We start from the raw sequence: 23,904 nt of genomic DNA, 5'->3' as shown, positions 1-23,904 counted from the left end.
AGACCTGTAATGAATCACCGTTGATTGATTTTGTAAAGCACAGGAGTAGGGATGCGTTCTAACTTGCATTGATCTGACAGCATCCCAGACAGCAGTCTTCTCAACGATGGAGGCGTTACGGCGGAGTGAGCCGACTCGTGCGTTAAATGACGAGGTCTGAGCCAGCACAGGGGCTTCCAAATCCAGCTTCCCACCAGACTTCCTAAGATGTACTACATTCATCTAATCACAGCGTATGCTCAAGTGAGATTTTATTATTGGTACGTTAATGTGCTCTTCTTTACGCAGACTTGACTGAGAGTGCACCAAAGCTGATTGAGGATTTCCATTAAGGCAAATATTCTAGCAGCGATCAATGCAGTTAGGGAGGTATGGTGTTATACAACGGTGAACTTTTTCAGCCCTAGAAGCCAGTGGAAAGTGTGAGTCTTGAGATCCAGTTGAGTCTCCTATTACACCACAATGCAGAGGCTTCAAACAGAGTGAAGGAAACGCACAGCTGTGATTATTTGTTCTTCTTGAATCTGTTGTTTATCTGTTCAAATGTGGCACGTGGGAGGAACTCACCAGTTTAGTTTTGAATGCATAATGCCTCACCAGGACTATTCTTCTTTGTTAGTGCTACTACATAATCTTTGTGAATGCTTTCTTTTACATAAATATTCTTTAAACAAACCAATTTTTCATTCCCACACAAGCCAATTCTTTCAATATTTTCGCTGTCAAGATTCATCTGGTCCTACATTTGACACATTTATAAGTCAGACGGATGGATACTGAATGCATAATGTTGATGTAAAATAACTGTAAGTAACCAGTCACAAATCCATCCTCTAATTACAGAATCGCCACTTTGATAATGTCACAGTTTAGTGTTACTTTCTGGTTTCCAGCTTTGGCACAGAGCCGGTCACTGTTCACAAGTCTTAGAAAACACAGAGTGCGTGTAGATTAAACTACAGTCCAGAGGTCAACTCACTGCATTGGAAAAATCATACCTAATGCAACTCTGGCAGCTGAGGCGTCATAATTTATCCAGAACGACACCCAGGACAAGATGGTGATGAGGATGGAGGGCATGTACGTCTGCAGGATGAAGTATCCGATGTTTCGCTTCAGTTTGAAGCTCAGAGACAGTCGAGGGTAGGCACCTGCAGGACAACACATCAGGTAAAAATCAGGGCTCTATAATTCAGGAGAAACATGGGGATGCCTTCCACTTTGATTTGGTTTCTGTGGTGATGAGCTCATCAACTGTATTTACACGAGAACTGCAGGCAAAAACGAGACACTGTCCACATTCTCACATGATGCAAACAAACAAAACTTTGGGGAAAAGGGTGGGTATTTAAAAATCCTACATTGCCACGTTCTCAAGTTATTGCATTTACAAACCTACTGGTCCATGTCCCCCACCCGCCCACCAGTCATAGAGTGACAACAATACCCCATGAGCCTTTTACGGCTGAGGGGTAAAAGTTATGTGCCAATATGTGTGCACATTCTTAAAAGGTTATATGTATATTAATTTTTAAATATCTCAAAACCTAGACAGAGATTTCTACATAAAAGTATTTGTACACAAACACACAGTGTATATGTACAGATAATGATAATTTAAAACACACACGCGCGCGCGCACACACACAATAAGAGGATGTTGAGAAGAAGTTAAAAGCATCTGCAGACACTCCATTTATTAGAGTTTATTGTATCAGAATGTGACAGTGATCCTAATGAGCTCTAATAGGTTTCTCTACATTATCTGTATAGAAACGCTCGGACAGTAGCCATCCTACATGTCATTAATTCAGCAGTGAGGATAATCACTGTTGTGGTGCCTCTGAGTTGTTGCTGTATTATAGGAGAATAATTCATGCTGCCAGCACTCTGCCTCATGAATGCATTATTTTGCTGTATGCAACAGTCCCCATTCTTTATCAACAGCATCAATCAGTGCATCTCTTAATTTCAAGCAATGGGAATATAAAGTTTAACAGATCTGGTCATTGCATGAAGGACAGTTTATCATCCTGACTCGGCTCAGATACATAAAAAGAAAAGTGAGTCAACACCACAAAAAGCAGGTTATTTTCTACTTTTTTAGGGCCATTAGTAGCACTAAGACCCTTCACCCGCTGTACCTTTACAGGCATGTTTGAACTAAATAGACTCAGTCCAGGTTCTTGTCTAAGTGTAATCGAATGCATCATGGGAGACTGCAGACATTCTCATGTCAGACTTAATTTAGTTCCAAATTCTCAACCTGCACTCTGTGTGTCTTCAGCCAGAGTTACAAACTGGAGGATCATTTTAAACAGGTATGTGTTTAGTAGGCAGCAGAACTTTTAGTACAAGAGACGTCCAGAACCTGCAAACACCCACTTCCACCTATGGGAGGAAGCAAGCAGTCCTTCTGCAGCAGCGTGCAGCTCCATCTAGTTTTAAAGCAGCAGTTTTATAGAATGCACCGAAAAAAAAACAGCCAGTCATGAATTAATATACTGGGACGTCTCAAGATTGACGACAGGTAACAGAACACAACCTCGGCAGAGTCTTACATCTCTGCAGTTCAGGTGACAGATTCATCTGTGACGCAGCACATGTTTTAAAGTCTTATTCTTCTGTTTTAATCTGGGATCACTGATTATTGGATGAAGTGCAAGAATGCATCTGAATGCATCTTGATGGAGGCGTGTGAGACGTGCTGCTTTTACATTGTTTGCTGAGCACACGTTGTGCCAAACTCTTAATACAAGGTAAGGTGCTTTTATCTCAGTTATAAGCTATTTTCACTGAGGTTATTTAACACTGTAATCAGGGACAACAGATCTGAACTGATTTCTGGTGATGTCAACTGAACGCGAGCATGCACCTTCTAAAATGTTCTTTCATGGATTCAAGAAGAAACATTAAAAATGTGAGTGCCATAACTTGCCTGTGGAGAAGACTACATTCCTGGAAACCAGTTTGTAGTCCACTATGGAGAACTGAGGGAGCTCAATGCGTTTTACCCCGGTCACAGCAGTTTCTCCTCCTTTCCAGTAAAACTCTATATCATCTGTTGTGTAACCATCTGCAAGAAAACAAGTCACATGATGTGTCCTTAACAGTGGAAAAGCTCTGAAAAGTGAATCTGTCTCATTTCACTGGATGTATTTTTATATCCTTAAGAGAAATCAGGACGCCCGGTAGCTGTAACTGATTTAGAGTAAGTCTCATGAATCACACAGATCCTGTAAGTGCTGATTGCATGAGATGTGAATCTTCATGGGGATGTGTGTCAGTGCAGACAGACAGGCTGATACCAAATGCATGAGATCCATGACCGCCAAGAGTTTTATGGCAGCACGGACAGCCGAACACGTCATCTAGACTGATGAAGCTGGACTAATCATTACGGTGCTCCACTACGGAAATCACTGTCTGCTCAGCTCAGAACCTCTCCATGCAGACGAAGTCGTTTAACTGGAGAGGGTGCAGCGAGCAATCTCACTGGGATATGACAGATTAATAAATCCAGAGCAATTCAGCAGCCTGTGCAGTTTTTGTCTCCACCCGATGACTGAACATTTTTTATGAGAATTACAGCGCTGTTCATATTTTTAAGTGATGAAAAAAGTCGGGCTGTCTGCTGTATTTCTTTACAAAGCACAAGATGCAGGGCTTAAACTTACAACTCTCAATTTCCAGAGTGCAATTCTGCTCGTCCAGCGGGTATCGCCTCAGATCCATCATGCAGGCGGCCGTCGTCGTGATTCTGAGTCAAAAGAGGAACAAAAGAGAGGTGACCTCGTTTTAGATTCAGGACAGCTGTTAGAGCAGAGGATGGTTAGGAGAAATGCGTTCCATCTGAGGAAGATGCAAATGGCATCCATTTTTATTATTAATTGATTAAAGGAAGAAAAACAAACTTCCTGCCAATTACTTCCACTCTCATTTCCAGACTCTTCAGACTTGCACATTTACACTGAGGATCCAATTCTGAGTTAGTCCAAACAAACGTATGACAGCAGTTATGAGATGCGACTTCCTGCATTAGCATTAAATTGTGTTGAACTGCAGCTTAAATTGCTTCAACAAAACAAATAAAGCTTTTTGCCACTTCATGAATCTTGGGCAGTTTGGAGAGCTATGCGATGGTGTAAAAGCCAGATGCAGCCAATAAGCACCGGAGATGGATTGGTAATTAATTGCAGAGAGTATTATGTATATTATGAGAGGAAGCCTATCATGTATGAATATTAACAAGAAAAATGACCTCTAAGTCTTTGTCCACAGCCAATATGTTACTAATGTGAAATAACTGACAAATTCTTATATTATTAGAAACATGACAGAATCAGCATGAAGAAATTGATCCCAGCATATGAGCTGATTTCAGTGGTTCAGCCACTGAAATCCTACAAATCCAATCTCTTATACGGTGCATGTGCAAGCCACTGCACAACCCACCCCAGCTGCTTCTTTTCATGCTGTTTCTGACTTAACGTCATATCTGCTGTCACTGATGCAGCTCTGCTCAGTGCTGGAGTCATACTGCTACTCTCCAAAGAGCTGAGAACAGAACTTGAACGCGGTTAAAACAACAGTTTTCCTTTTTCAACAGTGGCTGAAATAAAGGCCGGTTGCAAATAAAACTTGGTTAAAAACACCCAGAATCTGGTGGAATTACTGCACTTGAAAATCCAGTCTCTCCTCAATTGAGGAGCCCCACTTTACAGGGATATTTTTTTCAAGACGGGAAGAAAACTGAAGCTCGTACAAACTGATGAATAAAGAATACAAGCCTACCCTGAAAGGTCAAGCTAAACTGCAGTTCTTACCTGAGGCCGTAGAGAACAGTGCCATCCGGGTGAAGTCGAATCATCCGGTTCTTTACTGTGACACCATGCACAAAGGACTTCTTGTCATTGAGAAAGTAGGTGTCTGGGACCCAGAGCTGGTCTGCTACTCTGTTGTCTAGTGTCAGGTTGAGAGGGATCCCTGCATAAGCCAGCCTCTTATCTCTCCAATACTGCTGGAAGTACATAGTCAGCGTGTAGTCCTGTGAAATGTAAAAGAGCACGGTCATGTAGCTATGCTAAGTCAGAGAAGTGCATAGCATACATAACAGGAGGCAAACACCATCCAAACTGTAGCCAGGATTTCTAAAAAGGATTTCAAGTTTAGCGCTTGATTTGTGCACCCCGCAGGTCTGGACGATATTTATAGGACTGTCAGTCTGCTCTGGGTGCTCGTATTTCAGGACCTGCCTTAAAAAGAAACTCTTCTCAGCTGTTCTCTCTGCACAAGACTGACACAAGCCCTCAAACTATAGATTTCCATTACTACAAGCCGTGTCAACACCGTGTTTCAGTTTAGTACTGACCACTTTTTTTTTAGATAGCATTGCATATTACCAGCTATACATACAAAGGCATCCATAATTTATTGAGCATTCATTTGCAGCTAGCTCCACGAGTTAATCCATCAAACACAAAAGCTTTTTCAGCCCTTTAATGGAGCTCTTTACTATCTCTCTTTGCTGTGTTCTGCTGACTTATGTTCTCGTGAATAAATAAAACAGGAAATAAACAAAAAGTTGTCCACGCTCAAAATGCCTATCCTCCGGTGCAACAACATATTCACAATAAAGTGTTCAAAAATGCGTCGGTGGTATTTTCTATCTCTACGCTGAACTAATTGTTGCTTAGGATGGTCTTTGTGGTGTCACGTTATAAACTGCTGATCTGATCGCAACAGATGAAAGAACTGCGTTTTTTTTTTACTTTGTATACAAAGTGCAAAGAGACACCTGGGTTTTGGAGGACTGACAAATAATAAGCTTGTTTTGTGTATGTGATTTGACAGTATATTATAATGCAGCATGGATTCCAATGAATAATTCAGCGTGTGTGTATAATCAGAATAGATATTCATTTCAAAGAGCTGCACAGTCGTTACTGTGACTGTGTGAGGCTTTTTCATTTGTTTGCCGTACAGGAAACATTTTTAACTCGTCAGGTTCTGGGTGTAGGTTCTGTAGTGAACTGTGGTGAGTTAGATTTCAGAAAATCCCTGGCTTGCGAATTGACTGTTTTATTTTCTGAGATGCCTTCACCCTCCCAATTCTCTTTCACCCCCCTGCAAACAGAAGATGCCCTCATTATGCTTCCTCCCACAAGCAGCAGAGCTGTGGGATGGGTGAATCAGCTTTACACAACAGCTCTTCTACTACAGCGATGGTGCCCATCTACCAACACGCTCCCTCCATGTCTGGACCACAGCTATTTTAGTCTCTTTGAGATCTTCAGATCTCACAGCTATCCTTGACTACTTTAAACAAGCAGCTCAGAAACAAATTTATACCACATCACTCTCGCTGTACATGCTGTACTGTACGCCCTCGAGCTCCCAGCACCCTGTGTAACCTGCAGGCTCCCTCAGGGATCTATTCTAGGCCTCGGCTAATTCCCCACAGAGGCTCTTCAGTTTGTGTACAGTCAGACAGCCACAGTGGAGGGCAGCGTAGTCAACTCTTGTCCAATGAAAACTCAAGAAAGAGACTCAGATGCCAGATCATGTCACAATTCATTTGTTTGGAGCAAAAAGACTTTGTACACTGTTACAGGCTGGTAGGCCTTCCAAATGTGAAACATCACCAGTGTTTAACTAGTTGTACTTTGTCTCTTTTAAAGATTATCATCAACGGTTATGTTTACATATTACATATACAATATTTAACTAATGAAAAAGATATCAATGTGCCACAATACATGCAACAACTAGTTAAATTCAAGGTTAGAAATCTGATTGTAATTGGATTAATCAATGCATGAGGACTGTGCTTTCTGGCTGCACGGCATGTGGTCGCAATGTAATGGTACATGATTATGTACCATTTACGTATTTCCTTTATGCTGGCAATGTTTTCATTGCAGCATAAGTTTTGATTTTTTTTATTAAACATGTGACCCTTGTCTTCCTTCATCGGTGTCAGTCAGGCCCTCTGGAGAGAAATGTTTCCCACCCTTTGTACAAAGTAGCGACTGTTTAAGCTCTTAAAATCCAGGCTCAGATTTGCCTGTGGAAGCCATCCAAACAGGATGTGACACAGAGCTCCTCGTTAATTAGACCTCCCTTAAAAACAGAATCAAACACTGCAAGCAGTTTAAGACTTTACACGTCTGAGGAACGAAATAGTTTCAGTAGATAATTTCTTTTTGGACGATCACGTTCCAGATACCAAAGAAATTTTATCTTTATCTTCCACTTGGTAAAAACTTTGCTGGCCATTCTTTTGTTGCTAAAAATGAGCATATACAGTGGGGCAAAAAAGTATTTAGTCAGCCACCGATTGTGCAAGTTCCCCCACCTAAAATGATGACAGAGGTCAGTAATTTGCACCAGAGGTACACTTCAACTGTGAGAGACAGAATGTGAAAAAAAAATCCATGAATCCACATGGTAGGATTTGTAAAGAATTTATTCGTAAATCAGGGTGGAAAATAAGTATTTGGTCAATAACAAAAATACAACTCAATACTTTGTAACATAACCTTTGTTGGCAATAACAGAGGTCAAACGTTTACTATAGGTCTTTACCAGGTTTGCACACACAGTAGCTGGTATTTTGGCCCATTCCTCCATGCAGATCTTCTCGAGAGCAGTGATGTTTTGGGGCTGTCGCCGAGCAACACGGACTTTCAACTCCCGCCACAGATTTTCTATGGGGTTGAGGTCTGGAGACTGGCTAGGCCACTCCAGGACTTTCAAATGCTTCTTACGGAGCCACTCCTTTGTTGCCCGGGCGGTGTGTTTTGGATCATTGTCATGTTGGAAGACCCAGCCTCGTTTCATCTTCAAAGTTCTCACTGATGGAAGGAGGTTTTGTCTCAAAATCTCACGATACATGGCCCCATTCATTCTGTCCTTAACACGGATCAGTCGTCCTGTCCCCTTGGCAGAAAAACAGCCCCATAGCATGATGTTTCCACCCCCATGCTTCACAGTAGGTATGGTGTTCTTGGGATGCAACTCAGTATTCTTCTTCCTCCAAACACGACGAGTTGAGTTTATACCAAAAAGTTCTACTTTGGTTTCATCTGACCACATGACATTCTCCCAATCCTCTGCTGTATCATCCATGTGCTCTGTGGCAAACTTCAGACGGGCCTGGACATGCACTGGCTTCAGCAGCGGAACACGTCTGGCACTGCGGGATTTGATTCCCTGCCGTTGTAGTGTGTTACTGATGGTGACCTTTGTTACTTTGGTCCCAGCTCTCTGCAGGTCATTCACCAGGTCCCCCCGTGTGGTTCTGGGATCTTTGCTCACCGTTCTCATGATCATTTTGACCCCACGGGATGAGATCTTGCGTGGAGCCCCAGATCGAGGGAGATTATCAGTGGTCTTGTATGTCTTCCATTTTCTGATGATTGCTCCCACAGTTGATTTTTTCACACCAAGCTGCTTGCCTATTGTAGATTCACTCTTCCCAGTCTGGTGCAGGTCTACAATACTTTTCCTGGTGTCCTTCGAAAGCTCTTTGGTCTTGGCCATGGCGGAGTTTGGAGTCTGACTGTTTGAGGCTGTGGACAGGTGTCTTTTATACAGATGATGAGTTCAAACAGGTGCCATTCATACAGGTAACGAGTGGGGGACAGAAAAGCTTCTTACAGAAGACGTTACAGGTCTGTGAGAGCCAGAGATTTTCCTTGTTTGGGGTGACCAAATACTTATTTTCCACCCTGATTTACGAATAAATTCTTTACAAATCCTACCATGTGGATTCATGGATTTTTTTTTCACATTCTGTCTCTCACAGTTGAAGTGTACCTCTGGTGCAAATTACTGACCTCTGTCATAATTTTAAGTGGGGGAACTTGCACAATCGGTGGCTGACTAAATACTTTTTTGCCCCACTGTAATTAAAGTTGAACAAGTCATAACATAATTTATATTTTAATCTGAAGACTCACTAGTATAAGATCAATATTGTGAAATGGTTTCAAAATTAAATTGTTAAATTCTAATGCAACTTTACTTATATTTATCTTTATCAAACAAAAAGAACTTTGATAAATACATTTCCCAGTTCTATCAGAGGCACTTATGTCCACTAATAACAGATCGTTAGGAAGTTATTTTTTAAGGATGAGTCCCAGCTTTTAGAGGCGAATAGAGATCAAACAGCAACATATATTTGAGGAGGTTGTGGGGGAGTGGAGGGAGCTTCGGCAGTTGTCATCAGATAGTAAAAAAAATGGCCACGCTGTACATGAGTAATATGGCTATATGAATGAGTGGTTGTGCAGCAGGAAAAAGCTAATCAGCTATTGGAAGTGCAGAATCTTATCAGAGTTAAGATAAAAGCAGTTAAAGTAAGCCTGTTTGGTCAGAGGGCCCGGTGGCGCCTGTGTCCGGCAGCCTCGCCTATGTCAGTGCACCCCAGGGCAGCTGTGGCTACAATGTAGCTTGCCATCACTAGTGTGTGAATGTGTGTGTGAATGGGTGAATGAATGAATGTAGTGTAAAGCGCTTTGGGGTCCTTAAGGACTCGAAAGGCGCTTTACAAATGCAGGCCATTTACCATCTGGCCATCTGTTATGCTTTTCCTGGTGGATGCTCATACTAAGCAAGTGAATGTGAAATTAATCTCCGTGAGTTCAGACCTCAAACTGCTCTGAAGAGATCCACCTGTCTACTCATCGTTCCATTATGGTGGGCAGTCCACTGGCAGCTTGGACTGCCGTCCACTGCAGAGAGAATCTATTGTCAGATAGGGGCAGTGTCAAAAATTTGTGGTACAACCGGTCTCCATAGGCTACTCCTGCTTTTGCTGTTGGGCCACCAAGCATCTATGGAAAAAGTTCTAACATACAAAGACAGTTAAAGGCACTGAAAAGTGTCCACCACAGCTAATGTTGCTACTTTCATTGCTGTTATTTTATTTTTTTTAAAAAATCTTTTTTGTGCTTCTCCCTTTCCAGGTGAATTCACTTCCTGGTCAACTAATCAACCAATCAGCATTCAAATGATGCCCAACATCATCCACATAAGTCACTGTGCAGCTGGGATTTTGCACAACTGCACAGATCACGTGTCCAGTGGTTGAAAATCTCACAGGTGGGCTCCCTGTAAGCAAATGCCTCTGGGAATGGACACAAATGCTGTACTTTAAGGTTATGGCTACAAACACATAAGCCCCACCCACCTGCTATTCAAACCTTCTATTTGCAAGAAACAGTCAATCATAAGCTACTTTACTAAATCATAAGAATCAATCAGCTTAAAGGACAATACAGAATTACGACTCAGCAATACTGCAGCACTACCTTACTCTACACCACTGAGGTCATAATATGCCAAACACTTTTTCACTGACAGAATCTACCAGCAAAAGTTCTCAAAAAGTTCTCAAAGATCATTCCACGGAGGTTTTCAAAATGTTGCCGTCATACGATGACTCAACTCATGATAAAATTCTTAAAATACCTGCAATGCTTGTCACGTTGGTTTGGGTTTGAAGGGTGCTGTTGTTTGCTGTCAGATATCACGTAGACCACAAGAGACATAAAGGCGCTTATTCTCAGCACCAGTGAGTAAATGAGGCCCGGTGGGAGGTTGAGACTGTTGTGTCACTTTTGGCTCGGAGCGATCGCAGTCTCAAACTCAGACACGGTTAATGTGTGCCAGTCAAACATCGTCTACGTCATCCTAACATCAGGATGTCTGCTGGGAGTGCAGGAATGGCACTCTGAGAATCTCGCCCTGTGCAATCGGGGGGCTTTTCATCACTCCATGAGACAGTTAGATGTTCCCAGTAGGTTTCCAAAGTGTGCTAGATGTGTTTTACAAACTATCCATTTAATAGTTTCATCCTCTGTATCCTCCCACGCTGTAGCAAACAAGCCGTTCATTAAATGATTTATTCGTTGTGCTGTCAAAAATCTTGTACTATTACATTATGAAAGAAAAGCTGTTAAATAGCTGCTTTTGTGGAGGGGAGATATAACCATGCTTTAAGTCATTTAAGTGTCTTTGGTGAACGTGTAAGGCCTAAAAACATAATGGATCATCCCAACATACATCTCCAATACATCAATAATAGACAATTAAAGGCAACAAGCACAACAAAGAGCCAGACATGTATTAAATCACACAATGTGTTTTATGTACGTTGTGTAAATAAAACACAACAGAGCACAACAACATCGACATATTATGAAAGTGATCTGAGCATACAGCAGAAATGGGGTATTAGTGACTTCCCACCAGATTTAGCTTTAAGTTTAACTGCCTTTTGATGCTGGCCAGGCAGCATAAAATGATTTTTTCACAGTAATGTGCAGTTGCAGCTGAAAACAAACGGTGAAGGCAGAAAACAAAGTTTTATACATGTGATCTCTTCATCGTCCTGGGATCACAAATGAAAAATAAAAATATGTAGGAATTTATAAAAGCAGGAAGTAAAATCCAGGCAGGAATCATGAGAAAAGGATCTATCGAAATAAAACGGGAAGCAAAATAAGACATAAACAAGAAGAGAGCGAAACACAAGGGATCACAGAAGCATACAGCACATAGACAGGACGGAGGGAAGCAAAGGCAGGGAAACAACAATGACAACACAAAGACCATGACCACAGTGCATGAAGCTACGTCTCAACCCACTCACACGTTTTCATAAAACCACTGGTGCAGCATTCATTTGCCTCGAATGGTAATGCCCAGCAATGGAGGCAACATGCTGGCATCGCTGACTGGCAGACAAGCTTCCAAAAATGCACTGCACACACTCAGGTCCCAAACAATAAAACCGCCAAGTCTGAAGTGGATCTGATGAATGGTTTTTGGAAGAACAGACAGACACACAGACAGAGATTCATGCTCTATTAGCAAGATTAAAAAAGATGAATTACACAGTGTCTTCTGTTGGTTCTGCGGTTAACTATGAGCCATTTCTAATGAAAAGGAATTTAAAGAGCTCTTCACACACCGTGAAACTCAGTAATTAAAACATTTATGAGACCTTAAAGTAAAAAAACAAAACAAAAAACCCCAAACTTGGGTGATCTTGGTCTTTTCAATGCTTCAAACTGACTGAAAGAGTCAAAAAGTTCCTCTCATTTAGTTTAACCTAGAATTACGCTCCCAAAAAGCCCTTGAAGTTCTATTTTTATTCAAAGCGTCGAGTTAGAGTGGCAAACACGGCCTTTATATTCCACTGAATGCAGCACAGTGTGAAACGCTGCTTGCTCCATAAAGAGAACTACCTTAGTATTTGCTGCTGAGTTCTTCTTACCTTCTGAGTGACCTGAGGTTTTTAATGATGTTTTATAGCAGACTTATTAACTAAGCCCTTCAATATAAATCTGGGAGAACATCTGTTTTGTAAGGGTAACACTTCCTTCAGGCAGAAGGTGGATAATGTTAAAGTGTCAAAAAGAATGGGAGTTTTAGGACATGATGAATTCATTTTCCAGCTGACTCATGCGGAGGATACCGAACTAATGTGTGACTGCACTGGTCAGAGGACCCGCTGTGCACTCGCAGGTGCTTTTCTGCAAAGTGTAAGAGCTCTTCACATGAAGGAGTGATAGCTCTAAAGGTTGTTCCTGGAGTGCACTTGTGTGCAGTGTGACGCCGTGGGGAGGAGGCTATATTAAAAATAACGACAGAACTGAAGTGGACACAGAGTAATCTTAATTTTCCTCTAAAAATAGAGGAAAGTCAGAAAAATATTAATAATCTCATCTCCTAGACAACAAGCTCTGCAGCTCGCCCACACAGTCTATAACGGGCCAAAGCCTCGTGTGACTCTGGCTGTTTGAAAGCTGCCAGCACCTTTCTGCTCTCCACTCCTTCTCAGAGGGAAAGACGGCAAGTTCTCCTTTTGTCTTTGTAGGTCACCAAATTCTTTTATCATGATTTTTAAATCAGAATTTGACACATTAAAAATGCCTACCATTTTCCACATATAAAAAACAGGGAACAAAAACTACAAAAAAAGAAAAAAGAAAAATTAAGAACAAAGCAGATGTTATGACTGACACAGCTGTACCTGTTTAGCTGATCTCCATCCCATAATTACAGATTACAGGTGGCTAGCTCATTCATTGCTGGGAAATAAACCCTCCATCTCTCTTTCTCATGTCACCCAGTGTGGTTTGAGGAATGCACCATTCACACCTCCGCTGTTCCATCTGTGCCACAGAATTAGCATTATAACGGGTGGATGAGCTTACATTAATCGACTCCGTAAGCATCCAGCTATTCCTAAAAGTTAAGACAGAAAAGAGCTTGAGCCAGCCGTGTGTCTACAACCTGCCTGTGTCAGAGTATAAGACACTGCGGCAGGAGAAACTAATTGCTAGCCATTGTTTTAGGTCCTCTGAGCATCGCTTATTGGTCTATGCACTCTTTTTTTATAATCCTAGTTAAAGTGGAACTATATTGCCCATTTCCAGCTCTGTTTTTCTATTCTTGGACTCTACTAGAGTAGTTTTGTATGCCTTTTTTTCTTATACTGTGCCTCAGTGCAGCCCCTCAGTTCATCATCTGTCTGAAACAAGCTTAAAGTCTGAGCTTTTGCCTCACAAATATTAATTGTACAATCATCACACCACGTACCATTTTCAGAAATGATATTGGAGGCATAATATTTGCCTGAGTCTCCAGACTCTTTCATGCTGACACATGTGCTCAATTTGAATGTGCTCTTATCTGCGAAGACAACAAGTACTGGTGGTGGACCTGCGAGTTCTGGAGTTCTCTGGTTAATGCCAATTGACCTGCACTGTGCTGGTCTGTGAGCACATGTCCCACTAAAGAACTCTGGGGTCTCATGCCACCCTCACGGAGTCTGCTTCTGATAGTTTGGTAGGAAAGATGCACATGAGTAGCTGGCTGGAGGTCATTCTGAAGTGATCTCTTGTTCCTCTCATAAAGAAGCAGATACTGGGCCTGCTGCTGGGTTGATGCCCTTCTACGACCTGTTTAGCTCTCCTTATATTTCTCCTGGTATCTCCTTCATACTCTTTAGAATGCTGGGAGACACAGCAAACCTTCTTGTGTTGGCACATATGGATGTCCTCCTGAAAAAGCTGGGAAACTTATGCAACTTGAATAGGGTCCAGGTACCATTTCATCATATTAGCAAAGAACAATAACCAAAAAGATAAACTAGAGAAAATCAGTCAGTAAAGATAAGCAGAGAGGGTTTTGTTTTTCAAGTGGGGTGGCCTTGTTGTCACTTCTCCAGTACACCTATTGTCACTATGGTTTGGACCAAAACAGATTAAATGGACTCACAAAACGTTGTTTTCTAACTGGACAGATTCATATCCCTGAACTTTCATGGACTTTGTGTTATGCTGCAATGAGTGTTCCCTAAATTTTTCAGCAGTATTGTTTCTAATGCTTAGACGGATGACATGCGCGATCACCAAAAGCAATCACCTGTTCCTTGATCATTTTCTTTCCAAAACGGCAGCAATCCAACTGTGCTGGCTTTGCCCAAAAGGCATTGATCTGTTGATTATCACAGCAGGGTGCGATAGGTGCTACTAGACTGCGGATAATTCACAGAGAGACGAGTTTCCGGTTTCTCGGTACAATTTATAGGGAAAGAGAGCCCTGCCATTAACAGCACCTTGGTGAAACACATGAAGACAGACGTGCACTGCATTGCAGGTTTAATCTCTCGGTTTTCACACTCTTCTTCTCTTAGAGTACGATTCTAAGCGCAGTACTGCCGAGGGTCTCTGATTTACTAAATGCAGTCTCTGATCCTGTAAGCAGATTAAGAGCTGCTCCAAATAACACAGCAAACACACCTTTAAAGTAACCAATTAGCAACACTGGCAGTCACATAAATAGCCTAAAGTAAAAGCTTCTTTCATTGTGGTTTGGTAATGCTCAGTAGGGATTCACACAGGGTGTTCCTTCAGCAAAGCGGTATAATAGATGACTGACAGTTTTCCTCTTCACTCAGAAAAAAATAGAAGCCCTTCATGATCTGAGCAGACTCTGGACACGCCACTCGCCGGGCTGCCATTAGTTTTTGCTTCATGTTTCAAGCTGGAGTGACACGGCAGCTGTTATGGAAATGTCAAATTTCCATCACCAACCACTCATGATAATAATGCCTTTCAGGCAGTGAGGCATTTAGCTGAAGCATTAGTTGACAAGCTTCAAGGATTTTGAATGCTTTTGAGTCACTTCATCATCTTAACAGGTTCCCCTATATTACTGATTGGTCGGAAATGCATTGTTTGGGCTCAGCTGACACTAAGAAGATATTTTTCAGCCTTGTATCACTTGTAAAATATAGCATGGGCTTTGTGTGGCTATATTTAACACCTAAGTTTATTAAATTGCTCAGAGAACATTTCAAAAGGCTTTAGAAATGAGGTTAGAGCTGTTTAGAGGCTGACAGAGACGCAAAAGAGGCAACAGAAGACAAGAAGCGAGTAAAACTAAAGCTGCTACAGGTGCAGGAAAACAGTGGAAATCAGGCTGTACGTTTGAACATGATGTCCTGCTCATCAATTTATACGATAATGATTCCAAAAGTTTGTTATACTTTAAATTTACCCTGTAATAACTGCATGTAACATTAAATTGCCTCTCAGTCTGTTTACAACCTGTCTATGTCAGGCTATAGGACACTGCAGCAGGAGAAACCTACTGCTGCTCAATGTATCTGCTCCTCTAAGTGTTGCTTAATTGTATATGGCACTTTTTTTGTAATATTTATTAAGAAGGAATTTTTTTGCTCATTTCCAGTTTCACATTTTTATTCTTAGCCTGCACCAGAGTAGCTTTGCATGATTTACATTTCAAAATCATCCTTCTTTTTACTATACTAGAGTACTACTATGCATAACTGATTACCTTTAAAAGTTTTTAATGAAGGCCTTTTCACTGCATTGATGTATGTTTTTCTCTGCATAAATGCTTAACTTGGCCTTGAGTTTGTTAATGGTCATGCAATGGCAGTATTTCTTCTTCACGTGGAAGGGCAAAAATTCAATTGTACGTTTTTTAAAAATAGCAGCTGACTGATATTGAGCACTGCAAGCCCCCATCCCAAAAATTCCTTAACCTTTAGAAAGTGCTGCCGTGATTCCTTTTTAAAAGGAGCTTTGTGGTCTTTTTACGTTTCTGATTTTATTTTTTTATTTTCTGGGCATTTTGTGTCTCTTTGCAATTGTTTGATATTACTTTAATCCCTTTGCAATCTTTTAGGCAGGTTCTCTGACCCATTGGGCTGCTGGTCCATCCATCCATCCATCCATCTTCCTAACAAGTTATCAGGTGGTGGAACCAGAGTCTATCTCAGCTTACATTGGGTGAGAAGCTGGATATACTCTGGACATTGTGTCAGTCGATCACAGGGCTAACGCAGACACAACGATGATCATTTACACTCACATCCATATTTTTGGCCATATAAACTCTACCAAAAAAGGTCCCAACTGATGATCAGGTTCAAACTTGGCTGCTTCTTCAGCAATCCATTCTTTGCTATTAAACATGATGACTGGCAGCGAATAAGACCAATCAAATTGTGTCAAAAAACACAGCAAGAAGAGCTTCAGTTCACGTCTAGATTTCCAAATTTCCAGCAACTAACATGCTGTATATTTGAATCCAGCAGTGTGATGAACTGCAATGCTGTGTCTATATTTCAAGGGCATCAGTGATTCACTCTATCCAATCACAAGAGTCAAGAAGTGAAGTGTGAACCCTGTACAAGTCTCACCCTTAATGGCTGCCATCTAGCAATGTAGCATAAAACGAGGGAGCGACAAAAAGCAGGAGAAGAATGCATCTTCGGTAACCAGAATTATGCCAGTGCTAACTAGGTAAACAGCCAGTAGTGGCACATAACTTGTGTCATAGTGTTGATTGGTGTTTTTGCATGCATGGTGAGGGCTACGGCATGTTGCAAACAGTCACACAATGCAGATGATAGCACAACAGCTGCAGTCAAATGTTTCAAATGTCATTGAATGAATGACATGTGCTTGATTTAGGACCGTGTTCCTGTGGGTTCAATGATGCACGTTCCTTTGAGAATTTGCAGATATTTTTGTCTGTCTCACAACTCAAAGAAGTGAGTGTTTCTTTAATGCCTCGTGGAGACAGTGTCCCATCATTTTTTTATCACAAGCAGAACATTTTTATCACGAGTGCCACTGGGACTGTTTCTTTTCTAGAGGTTTCCAGTTCCTCCAGCCTGAGGAGGAGATAACTCTGAACCCATCTGCATGCCTACAGCTACTAACACAGACAGTCTGATATGAAGAAGCTAAATGCTTTCATGCAGGATGGTCCGGGCAGACATAAACTCTCAAGTTAAAAGCAGGCGTGGTCTCTAATGCGGATATTATGTTTGGCCCATTAAGTGCTAAAATTCAGTTAACAGATCATAGATTTTCAGAGCTAATGACACTGAAAAATGATGTGTTTGTCTCTTTTTCTGTGCAACCAAAGGCTTACATCTAAGCAGCCAAACGCTGTGCTTATGTCCACAATAACTGGTGCATACATTATTAGGCTGGTGTATTATTCATCTGCAGTATAGAACACTGACACTGCTTAACAATTGCAGTATTTCTCCTGTGTATAAAACTGATTATTATATTTGAGGAGTTTTCAAAACAGATAAATTTAAGCTAACTACTAGTACACCATTAAAAATATGTTGCAGGAGCCATTAGCAGCTCCTGCTTGCAGTTTTTTCCCGCTGGTATACAGGCAGCCATGACTGGATTATAATGGAGTCTGAGAAACAGGATGATTCTCAGGCAAGTTGCAGCTTCGTGGACATTTATTTAAAGTGAACAATGATGATAGGGATTTAGAGATTGCATTGCATAAGAAGTGTCTGCACTGTGTCTGTCTTCGCCACTCTTGATTTTCAATGAAAATCCAAATCCAACACTAAGAAAGTCCAAGTTTTATCCCTGGTAAAAATCTAACAATGCACTGTGTGTGAGTGTAAAACAGCCTCGCTCTGCATTTTCTTGATGAAACCACTCTATTTAACGCAACAAACTGAAACTAACTCACTTCCACAATAAAAATGTCTCAGCGAGCCACACTCTGCTGCTGTGTGGAGATGCATTAAAATGCACCACGGATACATTTCATCACACAGACTTGTCAGGACAGCATGTCAGGGGCTTTTTCCTCTCTGTAGCATGTGATCAGACATCGAGCCCTGTCAGCAGTTTAGAGCCCTGATAGATGGCGTAAAGGTGATAAACTGTACTCAACACATGCACACAGACACGGGCGCACACTTGCAACAAAGTAGCTTCACTATATTTGCATCATTGTTTAAAAGGAGAAGACACAGTAACAGAACTTACTGACCTTACTCTAACAGGACCACTAAGGCATCACTGCTACACGCACACAGCCAGTGACCCAGGGTGTGCAACCACACAGCACAACTAGCTATAATCTAATTCAGCAGATGAACTGCACAGTCTATGCAATACAGTTGCAACAACAGGCAACACGTTTTTGCTTTATAAAGGGCTGGTAATTAGCTGCTTTGATAATGCAATACTGGAGAGAGACATCTAGCATGGTGGGGATGGTGGAGAGAAAGAAATTCATATTAACAGGAAGGCAACCATATATACAAGCAGAGAAGGACATTTTTATGGGACAAATTAAACCACCTTCACATAAACTTATATGTGATCTATATTTGTAAACCTATATGCAATAAAAAGCAAAAACAAACAAACAAACAAAACAAATCTGAGCTACTTTTCATTGGTTAAGAAAAGGAAGTCAAACACAGCCACAAATGGCTCAGATCTGAAGGAGGATTTGTGTGCTATACTTACCATGTTGACTTCTGACACCATGTCTATACTTGCCACGTCTATACTCATGCCAACAGCAACCGGTGGACCTTAAAACAGAGCAAAATAAAGTTAACTACGGATGAGCAATTCAGTCACATAAAACAGCAAAGAAACAGTGATAGTTATACCTCCAAAGTCTGGCCGAAGACGGATATCATATCCTTTGAGCAGTTTATCCACTGTCTCTTTGACGAAAGACATGTTCCCCGGTTCGTTGACGCTGAAAAAAGAGAATAACCCCCCCGGTGAGTCTTCCTGAAAGCGGACGCCAGGACTTTTAACCCCGCAGACACACTCACCTCTGGGCGCAGCACATCACGGCCACGACCAGCGGCACAGAGAGGGCGTCCAACAGACCTGTTCCCTGGCTGCCCCACATCCCTCGGGTGCTGTCTGGGTGCACAGCTGCAGTCAAGCGACCGACAAATGACTAAATGAAGAGTGAGCCGCGGTGCTCACACACACCCCCTAAACCAGGTGAGACGCCCTCCACATTGTCAGCCTGTGCGGCTTCAGGAGGCGCAGGCTTCACTGCCAGATGTGCTGCTCGCTGGCTGTGACACAGCAGCGGAGCCGGAAAGCCTCGCACAGCCTGCTGCTGCTGCCCAGCATCCCCATCCTCTAGCCTTTCACCAGTTAGCACAAACTACAAAGTGCCCAATACTATAGAAATGTATAGAAATACCGCAGAAATCCACAGGTCCGCATTGTTAAAGCACACTGCATGCTTCAGCCTGGCAGAGCTGCTTGGAAAATGACTCTTCATGTCAGTACGCGCGAGTGTCATGGGGATGATTTCAGGGCACGTGACTGTCTGTTTTAACAGTAGCAGCTTGTTTGAGTGGTTCTATTGACAGAGGAGACTGGGGCGGCCCAGCTACGCTCAGACGCAGTGGCGTGCTGAAGGGTGTGCTGAGGTCGGGGGACCCCTGCCCATTTCTTTAACTGAATAATCTCACAGTCCCCCCCCCCCCCCCCCCCCCCCCCCCCTTTGAATGCGGGGTTGTTGGGGGTTTTTTCTCCCTCTTTTTTAGACTAGTCTGTTAGTCAGATTGCTCTCTCCTTTTTAATCAAAGTATTAATGAATGCCAGAAATAACTATGACGCTGCCCTAGTGGAATGCAGTGTCATAGCATGGTGAGACATTCATAACCAGGTAAAAGATAAGCATATGTTTGTTGATGCTAAATGTTACTTATCAACACAGCAGATAGCTACGCATGTTTTATGCTTTTCCTGACACAACCGAAAAGGAGCCTTGAATGTCTGGCTGGACTTGAACTAGAAACCTTTCACTTCTCAAACAAATCCATAAATCACCACACAACAGAGCAACTGCTTGCTAGCACCTTATGTTGATTTATTGGTCCAATTCTAGGTGTGATAATTCTCAACATGGGTGTTGCTTTCCAAGCTGCTTCCTTTGTCTGGGTAGCAACAGTTCAGTTCAGCACCACAAGTACTTTTCACCCTAACATAGGCTACGTCCACACTAGCCTGGATAGATTTGAAAACGGCGTTTTTGTCTGAAAACGCTCCGCGACCACACTATCATTTTCAGTCGTTTTCACAGAGTTGTGCGTTCACACTGAAAACGCTTATGTTCCAGTACTGCGCATGCATGAAACGCAAGACGGTTTGACCTGCCTCATTTCTGTCTGCCATTTGTTTACTGTCCGGCTCTTTGAAACGTTGCAACAAAATGTCGAGGAAAAGCACCGAGTTTTTTAAATGGACTAACGATGAGGTGGAGTTGTTGCTGCGAGTAACACAAAAGTACAAAGTTGCAAAAGCGAGTGAGAATTAAAGAATTTGAAGAAAAGCTATCTGGAGCATGTACAAACTGATATTAATCTTTAATAGGGCTGTCAAAATTGAGAGCAAACAAAACCACTGCTGTGTACTGCCCTCCGCTATCGTAGTTTAATTGGTTACTTGACTGCATCACATGACTAAAATGTGTCATCATTTTCAAAAAGTCTCAGTTTTTGCTGTCCACACTGCGATGCAAAAGCACCGTTTTCAAATGTATGTGTTTTCGAGAGCGTTTTAAAAACGCGGCATTTTCCTTGAGTGAAAACGCCGTCTCAGTATGGACGGGAGGCTAAAACGGAGAGAAAACAATGCGTTTTCGTTTGAAAACACATTAGTGTGGACGTAGCCATAGGATCCCGTGTCATCTGCTTGCTACTGTTTATGGAGTTTTCTTCACCAAGATCGATGCACATGCTACAGTTTCACTTGCTAACCTGGAAAATTGTAGCTAATAACTATCTGATTAGCAGAAGGTGCATTTCCATTTTTATGCAAATTTTTAACAACACAGTTTCATTTTCTTTTTGAATAGAAATGTGAAAAAAATTGTACTTGGTGAAGATTATGAAGGTTTGAAAAGGTTGAAGAGTTTGGATTGAAATAATTCAAGTCATCATTACTGGTGCGGCCTCATCTTCTGCAATGGTTTAAAAGCACCTGAGTGGAGAATGACCACCAGCTGCTTACAACAATAAACTGATAATACTCAGTCCCTCAGTATTTTGTGCTTCACCTGCTTTGATAAGCTTGCTTTTTTTACTGCAGCTACTACATGCTAATGCTAATGCTAATGTTGTACTGTGCATTAGCACTTACTGATACTCCAAAACGACCACTTTTGAACACAGTGCTTGTTGCTAAGTTTAAGTAGTGGAGTGTGCAGGTCTAATTGTCTTAGGTTTTCCAGATTTGGTTACAGGGTAAAAGCAGGTTGGAGATCTAAAAGCTCAATGCTAATTTTAGAAGATCTGACTCAGCCTTACTTGTTAATGAAAACAATGTTCGCACCCCCACGAGTGCCAATCAGTTTAAGTTGTTCTAGCGAAGATTTCATGAAAATGCTCACTGAGCTCTTTTTTTCCCCTCTCTGCTCCAGTGTTTGCCGTAGAGGAAGAAGTTCAATACTGCTGCAGGGAATGAGATTGTGCTTTAGTTGGACGCCTACCAAAAGATTTCTCCTATTTATTCAAGAGAGCCGCTCTGGTTTTCTGCCACTTTTCAGAATGAACACTCTGCAACTTTTTCTAATAAAGTTTCCCTTTTGTTGCAGCCCTCAAGAAAGCAGTGTTTAGGGATTGATTCTTACCTTGTATCATAGATGGCATACAGCTTTTTGTTTCCATCAACAGCATTCCTGCAAACACAGAAAAGAAAAGATTACTTTCCGTGTGAGCACGGTGACTTTTACAGACTCGTTCCATGTCCCTACAGGAGATTTGTTCCCGATCCAGTTTTATTGCACATTGTTAGAAACACGCAAGTACCAGTTGTTGCTGCAGTATCACAAGCCAATCTTTCTACTTGTACTTGTGTTGTGGAATTTAAAATAACCCAGTCATTTGGAAGTAAGTCGACCGTAACCCTTTGAAATAAATGCAGATTCCTGTCGTAGAGGGTTCTCTGTGCCTCCTTGAGAAGCACAGAGTGACATGTTGTCTCTTCAAGTAGTCTGGACCACTAACCACCAAACCGGGACCCAGTTTTTAAAATGTCCCACTTAGGTCAGGACCACAATAATCTCAGAGAAATGGAGAAAGCATCAGTCCAAACTAAATGGCTTATTTTTAACCACTGCCTCCTCCATGTAAGTAAGCACACTGAAAAGCAATAAAGCACATGAATCGAGCCATTAATACAAAACACTAGTGAGAGGCACAACCGACTAAAGCATAAATACACAAAATCCCACATTAAAGAAATGACTTCTGAATCAGTAAGCAGTACCAGAACGTACCATTCAAATGGTTTTCAGTCAGTGTAATGCTTCTGAATCTCATAACACAAGGCTGAGGCCAACACCATCGTTTTCCAGGTTTCTCTACACTCAGGGTATCTACAGCTGTTGGAAATTCATGCAAACCATTCTCAAGCAATATTGTTTGACAAGACAAATCAAAAACAATTGTTCAGTTCATAATTCACAGTCTCGTATCATCCCGTATTATCCTGTATTATCCCGTACAGTGATAAACTGTATATAAAAGATGGATGCAGCCCCTGTGACGCCACCCCTTGGTTAGTAAGGTCCTTTTATGAAGCCTTCAGGTGAGCATGTTGACTGTCACCATGATGTGATGACTGTGAAACTGTGCCATACTGCATGGATTTCAATCCATTTGTACTAGTTTTTATATTAGATTATCTCTACTTTCTGTTTCACTCATTTGCGTCTTTAACTTGTTTCATTTTATTTATTTGAATCTGATTTTTAGTATGTGGGGCACAGAAACTGACACTAAATGTATATTTTAGCTTCTGTGCATACAAAATAAACTAGACTTCTTAATGAGGCTATTTAACTGAGTTTTAATTTTTTTAAGTTGACAACTTATCTAAAAGGGTCCTCCCTAAAGGAGAGTTAGCTTGATTGCTCTTTTTCATTCTAACTGGGGCCATAATTTACAAAGTGGAAATCTTATTGTAATTAATAAAATATGGAAATGGTGACTGAGAACATAAACTCATCGGGAAAGTCTTTACTTGGGTCAGATTTTGATAGCAGTAGGCTCTTTTTTCACAAAGACGTCTATAGACGAACCAAAAAGAGTCGCCCTCTGCTGTCCTTTTGAAACATGGGGCTTCAGCTTTACTGTTCAGACTCGGAAAAAAACACACTATAAAAACAGAGAAAAGGTTTATCTTACACTGCGAATTTTTGATAGTTTTATATTATATTGATGATATATTACGGTTTTATGTAACTAAATGTTGTAACATAGTATAAATGTATTATATATAATGAGGGACAAGGGTTGGAAATGAGCAATAGCTATAAACTGTGATGTGCAGCATTGCAGAGTTTCGTGCTCTATATTGGAACTATGTTGAACTGCATTGTCCCTTTTAAATAAATAAATTGGAAGTAGACGCATCCTTCTTTTTACTACAGTCTAGATACAGTGGGTACGGTGGATGTCACTGGATGTTGATAAAATACAAATAATTTGTAGTTTGCAAATACACTAGAGCACTGGAGGGGAGCAGTAGATCA

The 23,904-nt window shown here is 41.5% G+C and overlaps 1 protein-coding gene across 4 annotated transcripts in view; it reads right to left on the bottom strand.

The window, feature by feature from the left end:
- The window catches only part of gabrb3 (gamma-aminobutyric acid type A receptor subunit beta3), a 49,287-nt gene that overhangs the window by 5,220 nt on the left and 20,163 nt on the right, over positions 1-23,904 (bottom strand). For 3 of the 4 annotated variants that reach the window (XM_085347890.1, XM_085347887.1, XM_085347891.1), the window contains exons 2-8: positions 22,000-22,047; positions 19,007-19,098; positions 18,858-18,925; positions 4,827-5,047; positions 3,678-3,760; positions 2,939-3,076; positions 999-1,151 (exon numbers count right to left, since the gene is read on the bottom strand). In XM_085347890.1, the coding sequence (XP_085204016.1) occupies positions 999-1,151; positions 2,939-3,076; positions 3,678-3,760; positions 4,827-5,047; positions 18,858-18,925; positions 19,007-19,098; positions 22,000-22,047 (803 nt within the window). Of the gene's footprint in view, positions 1-998; positions 1,152-2,938; positions 3,077-3,677; positions 3,761-4,826; positions 5,048-18,857; positions 18,926-19,006; positions 19,099-19,177; positions 19,258-21,999; positions 22,048-23,904 lie in introns of those variants that run through there. The other variant, XM_085347889.1, reaches the window with a different exon arrangement.

This window comes from Diplotaxodon limnothrissa, linkage group LG23 (genome assembly GCF_057381915.1).
Source record: "Diplotaxodon limnothrissa isolate DT_005_m linkage group LG23, D_limnothrissa_male_GT1.1, whole genome shotgun sequence".
NCBI classification, from domain to species: Eukaryota; Metazoa; Chordata; class Actinopteri; order Cichliformes; family Cichlidae; genus Diplotaxodon; species Diplotaxodon limnothrissa.
Note: the sequence above shows the minus strand (reverse complement) of the source record. Positions and strands in the feature narration are given on the sequence as shown.